General features: G+C 45.2%; 1 protein-coding gene across 1 annotated transcript; it reads right to left on the reverse strand.

Annotated features, from left to right (window-relative positions):
- Positions 1–489: 489 nt before the first annotated feature.
- LOC104297634 (guanylate cyclase soluble subunit beta-2) lies at positions 490–17,267 on the reverse strand. The gene is made up of 15 exons (XM_054175583.1): positions 16,673–17,267; positions 15,537–15,631; positions 14,568–14,728; positions 14,126–14,225; positions 12,752–12,972; positions 12,559–12,664; positions 11,708–11,811; positions 10,114–10,330; positions 8,238–8,558; positions 7,272–7,420; positions 4,072–4,218; positions 3,651–3,805; positions 1,637–1,851; positions 1,425–1,547; positions 490–666 (listed from the first exon to the last, which is right to left on the reverse strand). Exons 1-15 carry the CDS (start codon positions 16,879–16,881, stop codon positions 515–517), a joined length of 2,475 nt encoding a protein of 824 aa, XP_054031558.1. The 5' UTR covers positions 16,882–17,267; the 3' UTR covers positions 490–514.
- Between the last annotated feature and the right edge of the window lie 2,880 nt (positions 17,268–20,147).

Here is a 20,147-nt window from a genome sequence, read left to right on the forward strand (position 1 = left end):
CCAACTATGCCAACCTCACACAGGGAAGCTGTTGGCTGTGCTGAAGTCCAGACAGATGGTCACTTCAGGGAATGTCTCTTTTATGGCAAGTGCTAGTTTGAGAAGGAGTATTTCTAGCTGGATGAGTCACCTCCTTCTCTATTGCTGCATAAGATACCACAAAGTGGATTTCACATGGGAATATTCACAGACACGGCAGAGGCTGAAAAATACATCTGCAAAGCTTCTTGAGGTGGTTTGTACATGACAGATGTAGATTGATTTGAGAACAAAAATGATCCTCCAGGGTCTTCTGTTTGCTGAAAATGGTGATGAAATGGCTTTTTGCTTTTATTTCTTGGCTGGAGTTTTGTTGTTGGTTTTTTTTTGTGGGGGTTTGTTTTTGTTACAAAAATCATGTGATACTTTCTATACAAAATCAGTCTCACAGCAGCAAAACACACTAAATCGTAACAGAATTGCTCTGTTTAAAAAAAACAACACACAAGAAAAAAGAGAAAGAAAAGCAAGAAACTTAGAGCAGAGTGCAAAAATTAGAGCGAACGTTTCCAAGCTGTGGCTCTTGGGCAGCAGGTTTGACTCTTCCCCGGTCTGGAGGACAAGGACCATCCTCTGCCTGCTGGTTGCCATGGAGACTCCCATCGCCTTTGGAATCACAAGTTTTGCCTGAAAGGAAACACTCTGGCAGTGTGAGTTTTCAATGAGTGTAGAGGTTTGCTTGTTAGCACATCACAGACTAGATTAGCTCCCACCACAGACTAGATTAACCACCCCATCAAAGCGGGCGGGAGAGAAGGGAACTAAAATATTTTCTATCAGTCAGTGCCAACATAGTCAGTCTGTGTGATGCTCACAAGGCACCTCAATAGAATTACAGGACTGGCTGTATTAGATTAGACTTTTAGAGCATCAAATCTGTTATCTCAGAGAATGAACTTTGGTCACAGGACACGGGCATGGCTATAAATCCTTCTGAACCCTTGCAACTGACAGGCCTGAGGACCTCCAGGCGTCATAGCCAGTAAGGTGTCTCCTTCTCAGCCTCAACTTACTGAGGCCTTCCCCATACCTACAAATAATGACAGCAGTTCTAGGAACAGATGCATGCATGAACAGTCAGGGCTGGTCTTGTGAAGACCTCTTCAACATTGGCCTGTTCTGTTGGTGCTGCCTAAAGGACTGGGAAATTTGACAGCCACATCAGCTTCCTTCTCCCTCATGCACAGTTCACACCTGGGGTGCTCTGAAGGTGAATTTGTTTGGCCTCCAAGAGCGTGCAGAATGGTTGGTTTCCCTGAGATGAGCAGGTTGGCATGAATTTCTGGCTTGAGTAAAACAATGGTTATTCAGAAGAGGAATGTAGTGAAGCTCCTCAGTTCCTTCCTTGTTCTGTTGTCTTTGCTAGTTAGTAACAAAAGACCTACCTGTTAAATTTGCAATTTTTGCTTGATTTCTTCTTGTGAGGCTGCTTGGTGCATCTGTGGGGCCATCACTGTACTTCATGGCAATGGCTGGGGTCTGGTCCTTCTCTGGCTGAGTTTGAGCAACTGAAAGAAGAAAAGAAAAAGGCTGCTTAACTGAGTTGTATGAGTTTTCATTTGTTCAAGGAGGGGCTTTAGACTCAAGTTGACTCTACCTGTCTGATGACAACTTGGTATTGCTTCAGCCCTTCCTTCTTGAAAGGGCTGAACAGATTCAGGGCCAGAATCTAAGTCTTTCACTGGCCTTCCCATAATCTCATTCTCAGTTGCAGTTTTGTTTCTGATGAGGAAGTATGTGTGCATTTTCCCCTTGCCTTTTACTTCTATTTCTCCTCTTTCAGTCATCTCAAAATTCTTGTATTTTAGGCATCTAAAATATCAGAGGCAAAAATGACACAGGATTAGCAAATTCAGGATTAGCAAAAACACTGATGTTTTAGAGCAGCTATTGTAATCTAAGTGATCAAATCACAACAGCCTGGGAAAATGAGTATTGATCTGTGAGCAACTGAGGGGTTGTTTCAACTGTTTGTCCAAGCCTGCTGTGCTTTCATAGCTTCACACGTGCAGCCTGATCAAAAATCAATGGATCACAGTCAAATAGTTCAATATGATGGAGGGTTCTTATTGACCAGTAAAGAGAAATTAAGAACTGAGGCAGGCAGTGTTGGTTAGAGAGAACCACCTCCAGACATTTCAGTGAGATTCATCATGCAAAGCCAGACTGACTGTTCCCAGCTGCCACCTTCATGTGTCCAAAAATGGCTTACAAGAGGACTCGATTTTTGTTGGAGCTGACATGAGGCTGATCAGCCTATAGTTGCCTAGCCTGGCTCCTTGCTATTTTCCCATATAAGTGTAACATCCTGCTTTCTTCAGCTGCTTTCTTCAGCTGCTTTCTTCAACTGATCTTCCTGACCTTCCAAAAAAGGACAGTCAGCATTACTGTGATGCCAACCCCCAGCTCTCTCATCACCTTTGGAGGCATCCCAACTGCTCCCATACATTTCTATAGACTGAGATTTCTCCAAAGACCCCTGATCTGATCATCCTCTAATACTGGCACTTCCCATGCTCCTTGAACCCTGACTGTAGGGGCAAGGACCTTGAAGACCTCATAGAGGCCTGGAGTCACTCAGCTTTTATTCAGGGCAGTGTCTCTAAATCACAGCATTTGTACTTTTCTGCTAAGACAGCAGAAACTCCTCCTGCTGCTCTTCACTCTTCCTTCCCATGGACTCCAGCTTTCCTAGCAGAATTAAAATCATTTCAGTTGGAAAACACCTTTAAGATCATCAAGTCCAACCATTAGCCCTATGTACCCAAGATCATTCCTATGTGCCCAGACAATGGTTTTGGTGCTTATCTTCACTTCCACCTCTCACACACAGGAAAAGCTTGAAAATGCAGCACTGACTGTTTAGTGGCATGAGTTTTAGAAAAGTAAGTGACATGCTGCACAAACAGGATCATGGGTTCTGCAGTTAATCCTTACTAAGTGCCAATAAAACTGTTTCACCACAACTTGTGCTGAGTCTGGGAGACTTTTAGTCAGAGATTTAAGCCTTTTGTTATGCAAGATGTCCAATTAAATGTTCTCTCTTTCTAGCATCTACGTCACTCTTGTTACTTCCAAATAAGTAACAATTATTTTGTCCCCTATTTTGCACTTGAGGATCAAAAGTCCCAAACATCTGTCTCCATATGCAAGTGTGTCTGAAATAATCAGAACATCTCATAGAATCACAGAACAGTTTGGGTTGGAAGGCACCTTCAGGATCATCTAGTTCCAACTCCCTTATGCTAGACCAGGTTGCTCAAGGCCCCATCCAACCTGCCTTTGACCATTTCCAGGTTTGGACCCTTCAGAACTTCCCTGGGCAGCCTGTTCCAGTGCCTCACCACCCTCACAAAGAAGAATTTTTTCCTAGTGTCTAATCCAAATCTGTCCTCTTCCAGTCTGAAGCCCTTAGCCCTTGTCCTGTCACTGGGTTTTGGGTTTGTGTGTGTGTTTGGGTGTGGGTTTTTCAGTTTGGGGTGTTTTTTTTTAAGGAAGCTGAATAAATCAGTGACTCCAGACAGTACCATCTACACTGCAATCTGACGCTATCAAGGCAGTGGTTTTAAGCACAGCTTTTAACAGGCACCATTTCCATCATAGATACTCACTGGTAGGCACTGGAGCTCAGGTGGATCTTATTTGGGACACCATGGCTCTCCATCCTGGAAGCTATATTCACCGTGTCTCCAAACAAGCAGTAACGAGGCATCTTTTCTCCAACAACTCCAGCCAGGACAGGACCTGTATGGATCCCAACTCTTATCTTTGCAAAGACATAAAACACCCCCCAAAAACATCACTTGTTATTTAACATTCTTCTTACTGCTATCCAGCCAACCCAAAGTTCATCCCAGCATAACCCTGGACAACAGTAAAACATTAAATATCCACAGGGAATGGTTCTGCATGAGAAATGTACCCATGTGGGCCTTGCCCAAAGCCACAGAGGAGTCAGAAGAAGCTCTTTGATGTCTTCTTGCAATACATTAAGCACAGACACACACCCACATCTTATTGTTAACAACTTACTTGGATAGGACTTCCAGAGACTGGGTTCTGTACTCCTTTAGCTGCTATTATCATCCCCAAGGCAAAGTTGGCAACTCGCTCGGCGTGAGTGGGTACAGGCACAGGGACCCCACCTACTACCATATAGGCATCTCCAATTGTCTCCACCTTTAATTGAGAGGGACAAGTGTGTGAGCATGCCATCTAGAGCTAGCTTAGGTTAGTGGTTTGCTGTTTGGGAGCTCTTCTCAGCTGCAGGAACTCCTTTCTTATAAAAGATGGTCCTGATCACTAAAAAGCTCAAGCACATGTGAGGTTCCTTGAGAGAGATCCTGTCATTGACTCTACACTGAGAAGTTCAATGTGATCTGTCTGTGAGATCCTGTCAAGCAAGGGATGGAAGTGTCAGACTTCCTTTTGCCCAAGGTAGGCTTATAAGCAAAGAGCTATCTCCAGGCACAGGCTTCTCAGCCAGGAGGTTATCTGATGGCTGAATGCTATTAATTAGCTCTGAGTCACAACTGGTGTTAAAATCATACTTCTCTTTAAAACAGATTTCTGCTTTAAAAGTCACAATAAAGCAAAGGGAGTCTATTCAGATCTAGTTGAAGACATCCTTGCTCACTGCAGGGGGGTGGACTAAATAACCTTTAAAGGTCCCTTCTAACCCAAACCATTCTGTGAGTCTATAACTCTATGATTAGTATCGAAGGGTTCACATTAAATTAAGAACTCTCCAATCTGCAGCAAGTCAGGGAATGCAAAGTGTGAACTGAGCAGTTCAGGAGCATCCTTCCTTACAGCCAGCTGCTTTCCCACAACGTGCTGCAGTCTCTGAGAAAAAGCCTGAAGGGCTCATCCTCCTTCAGACACTTAGAGGTGCCTAGTAACTTCATGAGGGTGCTGGAACCCTGGACCAGGCTGCCCAGAGAGGTTGTGGAGTCTTCTTCTCTGGAGAGATTCCAAACCTGCCTGGCCATGACCCTGGGCAACCTGCTCTGAGTGACCCTGCTTTAGCTGGAGCGTTGGAGAGATGATCTCCAGAGATCCCTTCCAACCCCTACCTTTCAGGGACTCTGTGAACTTGGGGAGACACTTGACAAGTTAAGGGATTCTGTGATTCTTTGAGGCACTGGAGAAATACTTTGTGGGTTGTCCCTGTACAGGAACTTTCACTTGGAACAGAACAGGAACTGAGAATTCTCAGGCGTTGAAAATTCACCGTTAAAAACTGCCATGAGGTAAGGAGATGCTCTAAAATGGTCTTGTGGAACTTCACTGTCACATTTACCAACAGGAAACAAGAGATTGGTTTTAATTAGATGAATTGAATTCCTTGAAAATGAACACCAAAAGGAGAGCAGAAATATAATTTCATCTTTGGATTTGTACATTAGCATAGTGATTTAAAGCCATTCAGCAGAAATGTGCTCCTGCACATGCCCTCTGTCAGACACCCAACCCCACAGCAGTTTTCTGGAACAAATTAAAAACAACTCCAAAAAGCTACTAATGCAAATAGATGCCCTAATTATTTCTGGGCTATAGTAGGGGGCTTAATTTAACAAGATTTATTCATAGCTTCAGATGTTTATAAGCTTGGGCCAAGTTTCTTTGATCAATGTTGATATTTCATTTCTTTCTCAGTCTTGTCCTCCTCTCTGTACCCCAGTAACCCCCTTCAATATTAATAGGAGTTATATGCAGGCATCCAAAGGAGATTATGATAGTGACAGGTAATTTACTCATGATGGATGTTTAGGACAGAATGGGATGCTAATTTATCTTCAAATCTGTGGACCATATCCTGGATGCTTCAATTATTGAAGACAGTTTCCTTGCCCAGGCAGAAACGCTGCTGATTTCCTAGTGCCCTTTATTGTGGGATGAGCTGCAGGCCTTGCTAAGGAAAGGCAGGAATGAGAGGTGGGTCTCTGCTATTTCTGCCTTCCCAAATATTTAATAAGCTCAGGATAGAAATGTAGGACCTGCTCTTCAGTACATCCAATCTGGGCAGATCTGGAGGTCTTAATAATGCCGTTATTCCGTGTCAACCAAGGCTCTGATCCTTCCAGCAAGGTTTGGAGACAATGCATGCACCACAGCCTAGATCTAATCAGTGCTCTTTGGGATCAGCAGGAGATCACAGAATCTCAGCATGGTGGGGATTGTAAATGGCTTCTGGAGATAACTAGTCCAAGCCCCCTGCTAAAGCCAAGTCACCCAGAGCAGCTTGCCTGGGATAACATCCAGGTGGATTTGGAAGCTCTCTGGAGGAGGAGACACCACAACCTCTCTGGGCAGCATGGTCTGGTGCTCCAGCATCCTCACAGTAAAGTTTAACCTTGTGTTCAGATGGAACCTCCTGGGTTCCAGTTTGTGCCCATTGTCCCTTGTCCTGTCACTGAGCACCACTGAAAATAGTCTGACCCTTTAGATATTGATCAGCATTGATCAGTCTTCTCCAAGCCAAGCAGCCCCAGGTCTCTCAGCCTCTTCTCCTCACAGAGATGGTCCAGTCTCCTCAGCATCTTCTTAGCCTCCATTGGACTCTGTCCAGAAGTCCCCTGTCTCTCCTGAACTAGTAAGCATGGAATTGTATGCATTACTACAGAAGTGACCTCACTAAGGCAGAGTAGAGGGGAAGAAGAACCTCCCTTGACCTGCTGGTCACACTCTTCTTCTCTCTGTTATTGCCTGAGATCTCCATGAAAAAACCAAAACGAAGTCAAGGTATCATCTGGATACTGTTTATAATGTAATTTTCCAGCAAAGGAGACACTTAATTACATAGTGTCCTATTTACAACAGGCTGGGATAAAAGAACTAGGAGAATAAGTCAAATTGGTCCATAAATGGATATCTGTCATATTGGGTAGGCATTGGAGAGAGGAGGGAATATGGTGCATGATTTAAGGAAAAAGAACCATTCTGGTGTTAGCATTGTGGGAAGAGACTCTAGCCCACAGCAGATGCTACACTCCATTCCACTCCTGTATGACAATTTTAAACCTTTTGGGGTTTGGGGTTTTTTTTTCCCCAGTTTTTCTGTGTGGCCACTACAAATATTCAGCATTTTGCAGTTTATCAGGAGTTGTGCTGAGGGGAAGAAGAAGATTTTAAATGCATTTAAAGAAAGAACAACAACAATTAATAAACCCCCAAACCAAACCCAAACAACAGTAGCATTTTTTCCCCAGCCTTTCTGGCTCAGCACATACCTTGTACACATCGTGCACCGTGGTCAGCCTGTCAAAGCGCAGGTACATGGAGTTTAACATGAGGACAATCTGAATTGGCTCACACTGGGCACAAATGTTGGTGAAGGTCACAACGTCACTGAATAATATGGTGCACTCCTTGAACTCTCCTGTGAGCAAAAAGACCAGCAGTAAGTGGATGAACGAGCAGGACATCTGTTTTCTCACCATGCTTTTAGGCCCTCTGAGATACCAGTTGTAATGCCCTCTTACAGGTGCTGATATGAAGAGAGTTGTTGATAGAAGAGTACATCAAATGTAAGAGTCATCACACATCTCAAACAACCCAGACATCTGAGTACATCCCTTTGGCCATCTATCATCAGGATAGGTGGAGCTCTTTACCCCTCCCTTCATATATGTGCTTACTGAAGGGAATTTAAGCATACTCTTCCTTGCTATCTTTAATAGCAATGGGAATCATGATGATTCTAGGCTTATAGAGAGACTTTTCAAGATATTAGGTTGTCTGATGAGAAGCTGAGAGACCTGGGGCTCTTTAACCTGAAGAAGATTGAGAGGGGATCTTCTCAATGCTTATCTAAAGGACAGGTTGCAGGAGGATATGGGACCAGGCTCTTTTCAGTGGTGCCCAGCAACAGCACAAAGGGCTGAAGGCACAAACTGAAACCCAGGAGGTTCCATCTCAACATGAGGAAACACTTCCTTCCCGTGAGGATACCGAAGCACTTCTTTGTTTTGGAGTCTCCTTCTGTGGAGAGATTCCAGATCTGCCTGGACACAATTCTGGGCAATCTGCTCTAGGTGACCCTGCTATGGCAGGGGTGTTGGACTAGATGATACCCAGAGGTGGTCCCTTCCAACCCTTACCATTCTGTGGGACTGTCATAGAGGAACTAAGAGTATTTCCTAGTAAAGACCAATTCCTTCCTTCCTTGTGTTTTAGAGTGCATCTTGTTCATTCACCTGCCTCAACTTGCTTCCCCTCCTTCAGCTGGTTGGCCACATGCTGAGGAAGCATGGCATAGAGCAGAGCCTCAGTCTTTTTCTTCTCTTCCTCTAGGTGCTTGGAGAGTATCCGCAGCTCTTCCTTCTTCCTCTCTAGCTGGTTGGAGAGCTCCATCTCCGCCAGTCGCTGCTGGTTGAGAAGAATCAAGTCCCTGGTCACGTCGTGAGGGGCGATGTCCGCGATGTGCATCTGGCGCTCCTCCAGCTCATGCAACGTGCGAAGCAAAGGCGAGCAGAGATAGAGCATGCATTGCAGGGGCTCCATCCAGATCATCTGGCCTGTTTGAAACAAGCATTAGCAAGAGTTTTCAGCAGCTTGGACTCTCACATGATGCTCAGTATGTTAATTTCAGGGGATGAGTTCCAAGGACAGTGGCTTTTTTGTAGGGTCTGGGTCATCGCAGGAATGACTCTGTGTCCTGGAATTAGAGGTGGACTTGTCTGGGAGAGGTACACTGGGCAAATAAAACCAGGACCCCAAAAGCAGTGACTTACTCATTGCAGCTGCTAGGCAGAGAAAGGAGATAGAAGAGAGGGACATTTTATAAAGGCATGTTGAATGGCAAGTAATGGTTTTAAACTGGAAGAAGCTCCATTTAGATCACATATTAGGAAGAAATTCTTCACCATGAGGATGATGAGGCATTGGAACAGTTTGCCCAGAGAAGCTGTGGAGGCTCCAGCCTTGGAAATGTTCAAAGGCAGGTTGGATGGGGCCTCGAAGAACCTGGTCTAGTAGGGGATGTCCCAGCTCATGGCAGGTGGGAACTAGGTGATTTTTAAGGTCCCCTCCAACCCAAACTATTCTATGATTCTATAAGTCCAAGGTACTCAGTGCCTTCTTTGCTTCAGCCTTTGCTGGCAAGAACCACCTTTCCAGAATCTCAGGGTCCTGAGACCCATAGGAAAATCTAGAGTGATGAAGACCTACTATCAGCACAGGAGGTCAGGTTAGAAAATACTTAAGCAAATTTGGTATACAGAAGTCCATGAGACCTGATGTGATGCTTCCAGGAGTGCTGAGAGAGCAGGCCAGCATCATTGCATGGCCACTCTCAATTAGTTTTGAAAGTCATGGTGACAGGAAGAGGTTCCTGAAGAAAATAAATGTCAAAGGATGGAGGGCCTGGGAAAGCTTGGAGCATCTGTCATACCAGAAGAAGTTAAGAGAGCTGGGGTTGTTCAGCCTAGAGAAGACAAGCCTCAAGGGTAACTAAATACCTAATAGTAGGGAGTGACAAATACTTTTCTCAGTGGTACCCAATAAAGGACAAGAGACAAGGACACTAACTGAAATGCAGGAATTCCACTTCAAACTTTGTGTCTTAAGGGTGGTTAAATGTTGGAATGGGTCACTCTGAGAGGACATGGTCATGGGTAACCTGCTCTGATTTAACCTCCTTTGAGTGAGGACTAGACAATCTGCAGAGGTCCCTTCCAAAAGCAGCCCTGTGACTCTGTGATTGAGACTAGAGGTGGTTCAGAAGACAATGTAATCCTCCCTTGGCCTTGTCCCTATTCCTCAGGAAGCCTGTGGAGATGCAGGGTTTGAAGCATTAGAAAAACACTGTCTAAGCCTTTCAAAAGGGAGCACAGCTGTTAGTTCTGTTTGAAAGCCTTCAAAATCTAGTGAGGAAATAGCAGAATTTATCTACAAGCATCCTAAGGTACTGTTTCTCCAAACAGAACCATCTAATCCTCTCCTCACTGCACAAAGATAAAGCCATTTACAGGACTTATGTGAAGCCAGGAGTCCATGGAAAGGCATTAGTGCAACTCCAGCATAATTACTGATTTAATACAAGCATTTATGCTATTGAAATCAGTGAAGTACCTCTCAGCTCTAGCATTGGCCGATGTTTCCATGACTCTGGCATCATCTCTCTTCTGGTCTGGAAAACAAATTGGCTGTTGATGAATTTCTGAATGCTAGAAATGGTGAAGGGCACTTCTGGGTGTACGATGCAGAAATATTGATCCAAGCAGATGCCCGTGGTCTGAAGGCCAGGTACGATCTTTTGAATGCTCACCCCAGCTTGCTTCACTCTGAGCTTGAAAAGAAAACATGGACAACAGGTTATAATGCACACCCTGTTTGGGTCCAGGCCAAGCTGAAGCTGGCCACTGTTTGTACATGCACAAACACATAGCCTTGCTGCTCTATGGGGCTTCTTTCTGGGCTCATTTTCTTAGAGTATTATCACAAAGCTTTTAAGGAGGGTCCCCCATAGCCAGACAAAAGCTCCTTGGAAAGGAACGTTATTATCCAAATGCCTTTCCCTCTCAACCGTTAAAAACAAAGCAAAACTATCTGCTGGCCCCTGCTTGCTTTAATGTGGGTCTAACAAAGAGTCTTCCAGGTAGCTGCAAGAGGAAACGAGATACCAGAGCACATCTCTTAACCATAGCTGTGTAAAGGCTTAGTCATTCTCTTTCAGCCTGCTGATCATACATAAGCTTGTAACACCTGCAGAACTGTCCACTCTTGTCATCAGAGTTAGTGAAGCTCTAAGCTGGCTACAAATAATGGGTGTAGGACTTGCCCCTTCACCACACCAGTAATTTTATCAACTTGTGCAGACTGGATGTCTTGAGATGTTTAAAACTCTGAACTTTGGCCAGTGGCACAGTGCAGACTCTGTGCTCTGGAATCTGTCAGCACAATGCCAAAATACGTTCCTTGAGTGTCTGTATTCAGCTTTCTTCTGTCCATTCTCAGCTTCTCCTGGTTTCTTCTGCCTTAAGCTAATATTCTCTGCCAGAACTGGGAGCAAGAGGAACAGTAGCTTGGTGGGAGTCTAGGCTCGGTGGAAATCAGTCACAGGGCAGTCCCTGACGAAGGATGGACAATTCCATTGCTGCAGAGTGTGTGTGCACATGAGAGGAGAGTCAGTCCTCCTCCAGAAGATATTTTAGAATCTAGTTCCTACTAGAGGGGGTTGCATGTTGCCTGATTTAGTAGGCAGCTGAGTTTTCCTAGCCAGAAGTATGTAGGAGTAGACTCAGGAAGCACTTAGAGCCTCTCAGCTGCCAAGTCTTATGAAAGCTTTTGGATAGATCAGTAACTGGGAGGAAAGGGTGACTAGCTTGAAGTACAAAGTCACTTCATAGCATGAGTTGTGTCCATGCCACATCCTAGGACAGGAAGGTGGTCAAGAACCTCAGAAAATTCTATTTGGTAATGGATAGACTGCTGCAATAAACCTCATTTCAGACATGGCAATCTCAGTAAACAAAGGAGATTCTGATCTGAAATGATCCAGATCTAGTTGACTGAAGGCACTCTTCTGCATCTTCTGCAGAGCCTATAAATGTGTGGGCACTGGTTTCAGAGCACGCACAGCACTGAACTGCAGGGCAGGCAAAACAGAAGGAAATTGCTATATGGTTTATGCAACCTCAAGGCCCTTCCCACATGCTTGTCCTACCTCTTTGTCAAAAACCATATGAAAAGGAAGTCCATTGCAAAATGTTTTTGTGTCAATCCAGAGGCTCTTGGGATAGACAGGATCAAATCCTCTCAGGAGCTTACCTGTGGCAAGATAAACATGTATTTTTTAATCAGGTTGCACCTCATAAAACCAGGCATTTTTTAGCACTCTGTGGGACAGGACCCTATATCATGAGTGTGGGTCCAGAAATGTGCCTACATCTGTGCTAAATACTTTTCAGTTTTAAACACTGCTGATTAGCAACTAATCTGAGTTAGCTGAGAGTTTAGAACTTAACCACACAAAAAGCACCCAAGGCTCCTTAGAGGGCATGTCAAATGCATGAGGGCGCTGGAGCACTGGCAGCAGCTGCCCAGCGAAGTGGGGCAGCGTCCTTCTCGGAGCGTGGGTATGATCCTGGGCAACCTGCTCTAGCAGGGGGGTTGGACTAGATGATCTCCAGATGTCCCTTCCAATGCCCACCAAGCTCAGATTCTGTGATAACTGTGGAAAGTAGCAACAGCTGCCAGGTTAAAAACACCCTTTTAAAGACATCATCTTAGCCCAAGTCAAGTAGAAGAACACTTTTCAGAAGCAAGCCCTGTTTAACAGACAAAAGTGACAGGTCATATATCATTTACGTAAGCACACTTATCATCTGCAACTTTTCCTTGATTCCCAAGGTCTAGCCCAAAGAATCTTAACCAGGTATGTTCTGAGAAGAGCCTGAGGGAGAATGAATGGTAACTTTTGAATGGATGTGTGGCTGGAGACAAGGTGGCTTTTAGTGACTGCCTTACTGAGGAGACTCAGAAGTCATGACAATCTCCCCCTGAATCACCTCTCACCTTTTCCTAATGTGATTATTCCTCTTATAGTTTTCCAGTGACTTTTCTTGACAGGACAAACAGAGCTCCCTCTGTCTTTAGCTGTATTCTTGGCTTTTTCAAGGTCCTGTTGAAATACATAGAAGTGGAAAGTCAGGGTTGTTCTTATTTTAATCATATTTTAATAACATAGTGCTAATGAATATTAAAATACCTCTTTATTCGCTTGGTTCTCAACTTGCTTATCAGCATCATCAAGATACTGAGATGGACATGAAAATTCACTTCTTTCCTTGTATGAAAATACAGGGTTTTGAGTAACAAGAAAAACAATATGTTCTTTTTTCCCAGTTCTTTCTTCTTCTTCTGTTTGGTTAACTATTTCCATTGAAATCTCAATGTTAAAGAAATCCAGGGCTGCTGCACCAATGATTCCTGAAGGGAAAACCGAAGACAAAGCATTGTCAGGAACAAGCCCTTGAGATTTTCTCTTCTGGAGTGCCCACAGTGGGATTTCACTGCTTCAGGAATCACTCTTCCAAAGGACTCCAGAAGAAGAATGCAACCTGTACTATTCCTATGACTATGGCCATGACCAGAGTATGTGAGTAGAAGATAAGCTTTAAGTTACTGCTGCTTTTGCATTGTCTGCTGACAAATACTTATTTTCCCTAGAAGAAGCTCAGCAGGACACTTGAAGAATGTGTCCAAATAGTCACACATAGCAGTAATATGAATTCCCATTAACCCAGAAAGTGCAGTGGGTTTAAAGAGATGCTGCTCTAACAATCTATTTCAGTGGCTGCTGAGTATATTCTCTGGAAAGGAAGGAAATATCTTTCCTGAAGATACACAATCAGTCCCCTCATTTCTGCTTGGCTATTAAGCAAAATACTGGGCAATGACATGGGAAGCTCTGTCTGAAATTCCAATGAGTTCTGTGCTTCAACAGGAATATGAAATGAGATATAGCAAAGGGGGAAGTTTTGCTGGACTTGTAAATTCACCAGCATCTATGAAAGAAAGGACTATGGACTGCTCTGACAGGTTTACAGCTGTTTAACCTTGTGGAGACTCCTTGAAATAATGGTAAAAGACTTAGTTTTGAGGAAGATTCAATAGGAGTTTTAGAAATTCTGTGTATTTATTGCTTGTGGATGGATGGGTGGATATATGTCTTGAAATCAACTATAATAACTGCTTCACTGTCATGCAAGGAGAATGAGTCACTGAGAACTAATCAACAGTTAGACAACAGTTGGACAGACAACAGTTAGACAACATGGATTTTCATTTTTCTTCCAGGAAGAGAATTCTATGGGAGTTCTGTACCAGGAGCGGATACTTATGGGCTGGGTTGTCACAATGTAAACCTCAATGGAAGCTGCTGGGAGTTAGCAGTAATCTGGTAGTAGAGAAACACTGAGGTCAGTATCTTGTGACTAAATCCTACCAAGCTTCAATTCCATGGACAGTCCTCACCTGAGAGAAGAGTCTCAAACCTGAAAGAAGTGCAACTGCAAATACATGGTTGCTCTGTGTGTACTGCATCACCAGCTACTCTCTACACTGTATTCCATCCCATTACCTGGCACAATGTGGCACAGACCTCTTCTGTCTGAATAGTAATGTAGATGCATTGATCCATCTTCATTCTTTTCAACTCTAAAAGATGGTGCATTCATCTCCTGAAGGAAAACAGGGGGGGAAAAAAACAACAACCCTCAGCCTCTTTTTCTGATAGAAAATATTGCTGAGTTCCACCTGGACAAAAGCCTGCAGGTTTTAGTAAAATAAGCAGTAATATGAATAAGCTGAAAAACAGAAAATTAGATGTGCTCACCCTTGAAAGAAAAAGCAACTGTCCACTAGAGCCAAGGCACTAAAGGACTACTCAGAAAGAATTGCACTAATATTTTTGGTACTCAGTTTCAAAACATCTTTTTCCATTATTCATTCACAACTGTGAGATGTTGTGTTAGCAACTCTGACAAAGTCCAGCCACACCTGTAATTCATACTTGGACTTGCCTGGTAAGAAAGAGACAGGTAGCTGTGGAGTGCATCCAGGTTCTCTATGAACTCATAGAGGTTTCCACCCAGGGTCCTCAGCATGTGGTCATAACCTGAACGTTTGCAGAACTCAAAGAAATACTCTCCAAACTCTTTCAGAACCACGTCAGCAGGAACACCTTGCAAAAATAAAAGGAAAGATTAATCAATAACCATGAGCCAGCAATATTTCCTTATGGCCAAGAAGGGAAATGGTATCTTGGGGTGCATTAAGAACAATGCGACCAGCAAGTCGAGGGAGGTTCTCTTCCCTCTCTACTCTGCCTTAGTGAGGCCACATCTGGAGTATTGCATCCAGTTCATGGCTTCCCAGTTTAAGAGAAGGAACTATTGGAGAGAGCCCAGCAGGGGCTGGAGCATCTCTCTGACAAGGAAAGGCTGAGAGCCCTGGACCTGTTTAGCCTGGAGAAGAGAAGACTGAGAGGGAATCTTATCAATGCTGATCAATATGTAAAGAACGAGGGGCAACAGGATGGGGCCAGACTCTTTCCAGTGATGCCCTGTGACAGGACAAGGGGCAACAGGTACAAACTTGAGCTCAAGAGACTCCATGTGAACATAAAGAGAAAATTCCTTCCTGCGAGGGTGCCAGAGCCCTGTAACAACTTGCATAGAGAGGTTGTGGAGTCTCCTTCTCTGGAGAGATTCCAAACCCTCACTGGGTGCCATTTTGCCATCATGCTCTGAATGACCCTGCTTTAGCAGAGAGGTTGGACTAATGATCTCCAGAGCTTCCTTCCGGCTCCTGAAATTCTGTAATAAGAAAGCATTGCAAATTCTTGAAATACTCTCAGGTGGGTTAGGAGTGAGGGCAGAAAATGTGCAACATGAGGAGGGCATTCCAAAGAGTACAGGGAGGCTACAGCCTGGGTTGCAGTCTCAGGCTTGAATCAGGATGGTTCACTTTCGAGGCACAGTGACACGTACCTAATATTTTGCAGGCTTTGTCAACAAGCTGCATTGTGATCTCATCTTTGTAAACCTCAAAAGTCAAGAAAGAATCCTGGACACCAGCCTGCAGTCTGCAAAAGAGAAGACAATATTCTGGTTTCAGCAGTGCAGTAAATAAAACATACTTGGGCTACCTAACTGGCCAAAGGTCGATGGTTTTAAACTGAAGAGGTGAGATTTCGACCAGGTATAAAGAAGAAACTTTTTTAGCACTGAGGGTGTTGAGACACTGACCAGAGAGGTGGTAAAACCCCATCCCTGGAAACATTCCAGGTCAGTTTGTTGCATCTCTGAGCAACCTGATCTAGTTGAAGATGTCCCTGCTCACTTCAAGGGGCTTGGACTAGATGGCCTTTAAAGGTCCCTTCCAACCCAAACCATTCTATGAGCACTGTTTGCTTCTAACCCACTCCGTAAGCTCCTTCAAGCTTTGCATTAGAACACTCTACTTCCCTGAATGGGTTAGGAGTGTTGCTTTGACATGGCTGGATGGTGCTCTTTAGTGTTATGGTGAACTCTTTCAAGGATTAGGGCACCATTCTGTAGGGAGCTACACCAAGGAAGTGTTTGTCTTTTTGTCTGCTGGCTTGTTGTTCACTGTTGCCTCTTGGGTCTCCTCAGATGTACACCAAACCTTGTTGATATTTTATACTGGATTCAATGGCTGTTGCATCTCTGTGTCTAAGTATCACTTACTCATCTTTATGTCTTGGAAAATAGCACACAATAAAGATAAACCCAGAGCAGATAACATATTTAGCTGCTTTTCTGACGCTACTGGAATTACACTGGCTCCACGTCAAGGATGACATCTTTTCAGTGTAATTACTTCTCAGGATTGTCACAGTGCGCCAGCGAGGCTATTGCACAACTGTCTATGAGACTAAATGTCATCCTTAATTATCTGATATAACAAATTAATTGGGAGAAATTAGTATCAGAGTTTGAAGTGTTGCAAGGTAAGAAACTCTTGCTTTTGCCCTCCTAGTCACTTCAAATGATTGCTTGAGATAGACATTAGCTGCCATTTACAGGTGAGAAATGAGAGTCTTCTGCTGCTAAATTCCTGAGCAGTTCCTTTCAACACTCTACATTTCTTGGGAACATCTTACCTTAATTTTTCCCATGTTTCTTCACCGTACTTCTCAACCACCAGAGACTTCAGGCATGTATTTATAAATCCATACTGCAAAAGCAAGAGATGAACATGCAGAGAGACACGATGTTCTAAGAGCAGCCCAAACCTGCCTCCTCTTTGTGTTTCAGAAGCTGCTGCTAATTTTCTGTTGCAAAAGAGAAAGGAACAACGTTTGACAGCCATTATGCCTGTCAGTGAACAGCGCAGCCGTTCACTCAACGTTCAGCAAACCACAGCAGGATGCATTTGATGCTGTTTTGCAGATGAGGAACCATGGGAGACCGGATGAGGACCCAGGTCAGGGCTCTGCCATGCAGCCTGGAGCATGGCCCATCAGCATCCACTCATCTCTGCAGCGTCAGGAGGTAAGTTTGGCTTTGCCGCGATGGTTGTTTTTCATGTTAGCACTCAGAGATCGTATGCTGAGAATGGGGAAAATGTTAACAGATTAAGTAGAACTATTAACTAGAGCTATGGCAGCAGCGGCAGCCTAAAGGAGATGTGGTCGAGAGCCCCAGAGCCATGTGGGTCAGCAGCCCGCCCTAGCCACAGCGAGCCGGCTGCTCTCTAAGGCCGGGGACCGACAGGAGCTTCTCTGTCCTAAACTAGAGCAGTCTCTGTGTCCCCGACCAGAGCTGGCTGTCCCCGGATGGAGCTGTGTCTGTTCCCAGCCAGAACTGTCTGCCTGTCCCCTAATAGAGCTGTCTGTCCGCGGCTAGAGCTGTCTGACCACGGCAGGAGCTGCCTGTGCTTGACCAGAGCTGTCTGTCCTGGCTCACCCTCGCTCCCCTCCCTGCAGCCAGCCCAGCACCGCCCGGGACTGTGGCAGGATCTGAACCTCTTCACTGCAGCTCCCCGCTGCCCTCGGCAAGGGAGACCCCGGGTCCTCCCCGCCGGCTCTGGACCCCCTCCCTGCCCCACTGGCCGCTCCACAGCCGCCGCGTCGCCCCCCGCCGCTCACCATCCTGCCGCCGCCTCCCCTCCGCCGGGCTCCGGCCGCGGCTGCCGGCTCCGCTCCCGCCCCGCTGCCCGCCCGGGGGGCGGCGGCTCGGCCAGGTTCGGCCCCGCGGTGGGTGACAACCGGTGGCTGCTGACAGAGAGGTTCGAGGCTTTTCCTGCTTCACCCGTGCGCCTGGCCTGCGTGGGAAACGCGCTGGTTTGGTAGTTGCCGGTGTTGCAGGAACTGAGCGATGCTGAAGAGCATCTCGGTAAAATCATAGAATCAAGGGCTGGCATGGGTTGGAAGGGATATTTAGAGGTCACTTAGTCATATCCTCCTGCAGTCAGCAGAGACATCTCCAACTAGGGCACGCTGCCCAGAGCCCCATCCCACCCGACCTGAATGTTTCCAGCAATGGGGCACCCACCTCCTCTCAGGGCAACCCGGGACGGCGTCTCATGCCCTCAGTGGACCACATCACTGACAGGACTGCAGGTCATGGCAAGTTTCCCTGTCGTGGTTCTCTGCTGCTGGCATGGGCAGGTGGGACGTGGTGTGATTAGACCCACCTTAGACTCAGCTGGACAGCAGCCAGGCTCACCAAGTCCCAACCTCCCAAGACCTGGGGGTGTGTGACAAGATGGGAAGATGTCTCATGCTCAGGGCTTTCTTAAAGCTATGCTCAACTGAGCAGAAACATCGATGGTGGAGGCTATAACCACATTTGCCCAAGGGTGGAAGAGTTATAGGGAGAAGCAGCACCTTTTGCTCAGCTGCTGGATGCTATTGAGGGCTGAGACAAAGTCACTTGCCCACAGTCCAGCTGCATCTGCAGCCACCCAGCCATCTCAGAGGAAAGGACATCAGCAGACGTGTCAACAGGAGTACAATGATTGGGCTTAGATGCAATGAATTCACAGGTTTTGGTGGCTGGCAGAGTTATCTCACTGCCTAGGCTTAGTTTTGGAGTAATTATTCATAGGTAACTTTGGAGAGTACATCCTGAGAGGGCACGATGGGGAAAGTAATTCGAATGAATGTGAGTAGGAGATCATGCCTACCAATGGAATGGGTACAGCTGTAACTCACTATGAGGCCACTGACTGGGGTGCAAATGTTACTCACATAAATCTGCTGTTGATGTGAATGCAAATAATTTGGCACTAAAAATGACCAATCAGGAAGATGAACCTAAAGGGCGTGGAACAGAATAAACACACCAGTGAGGAACTCTGTGGGTTTGCTTACTGCCTCCAATTTATGAATGAATTTCTATTATACATAAAACCCCCTGATTTTTAAGTGTGTAAAACCTGAATCACTGAAGGGATTTGCAAGTAAAGTACTTTAGTGTTTTCTCCTCTAGGACTTTTAGTATCTTATTTTTCAATCACATGATTTTTAGCAACAATATTAGCAACTCTCAAAAAGATCTGGAGATGCAACTCAGAGGAGTAACCCAAAAGTCACATTAATTCTAATATGCCAAAGCTATATTGAACAGGAATTGCTTTTATCGTAATTTCTTTAACCCTTCTTTGGTTAGTGAATTGCTCCTGCTGTGTTTCCAGGTCTGTTTGTTGTGACAATAGAAAATTGGTTGATTGAAGATTCTTCAAGCAAGGATTGTCTGTGTGCAGGTCATGGGGGCTTTGCAGCCCATGGCCACCGCTGTCATCTCTAGCTGGATAACAGGAGCTGGAGCCCTACAGGTGAGAGAACAGAAAGCAAGAGAGAAAAATGCACAATTCACAGATTCACTGAAAGAACCCTCAAAGCTCATCTTGTCCAACCACCCTGCAGTAAGCAGGGATGCCTCTAACTAGATCAGGCTGCCCAGGGCCTCATTGAATCTGATCTTGAATGTCTCCAGGGACAGGGCCTCAACCACATCCCTGGGCAACCTGTTCCAGTGTTTCGCCACTCTCATTGTAAAGGACTTCCTCCTTACGTTTGAACTAGAGCTACCCTGCTCCAGTTTTATCACTACAAGCCCTTCTGAACAGTCCTTCCTCAGCCTTCCTGTAGGTCCCCTTCAGACACTGAAATGCAGCACACACACAATTCTGATGTGGCTCTTTAAAATATCTTTATTTCTATCACTGGTGCTTCCCCAAATTTTGCCTTCAACAGCTATTTCTGTATGTAATCACCAGTCTTTAATCAATGACAGAACACCCTGCTTGTGTCTGTATCTCAGCCCACTCTGTGTAAAACGAAGACAACACTACTCCTCCTCCCAGTCTGTTGCTATGCCCCAGTGACGGTGGTGATTATGGGCTCTCCTGGTGCAGTGTATTCAAGTCTCCCACACTGGTCCCTGTTGCAGTGCTCTGGCATTGCCATGAATTGCCACCTGGTATGTAAAGAAGAGATTGGAGAAGGATGTCTTTAGTTTCAGGGGTTTCTTGCTTCCCAAAACACACAGAGTGGATGGGGTTAGTTCAGGCAAAGCTGCACTCCTGGTCTCCTCTGGTCTGAAAAGTTCTCTATATGCTTCACTTGCATA

Source organism: Dryobates pubescens, chromosome 32 (assembly GCF_014839835.1).
Source record: "Dryobates pubescens isolate bDryPub1 chromosome 32, bDryPub1.pri, whole genome shotgun sequence".
Classification (NCBI taxonomy): Eukaryota; Metazoa; Chordata; class Aves; order Piciformes; family Picidae; genus Dryobates; species Dryobates pubescens.

What these genes read in the sequence shown, in the direction of transcription:
- LOC104297634 (XM_054175583.1), bottom strand. Translation starts at nt 16,881, where the DNA reads ATGGCTGTCAAACGTTGTTCCTTTCTCTTTTGCAACAGAAAATTAGCA. An exon ending in AGAACCAAGCGAATAAAGAG is followed by an intron (nt 12,665 to 12,751) that starts GTATTTTAATAT and finishes GTATTTCAACAG; the next exon opens with GACCTTGAAAAAGCCAAGAA. An exon ending in GCCAATGCTAGAGCTGAGAG is followed by an intron (nt 8,559 to 10,113) that starts GTACTTCACTGA and finishes TGTTTCAAACAG; the next exon opens with GCCAGATGATCTGGATGGAG.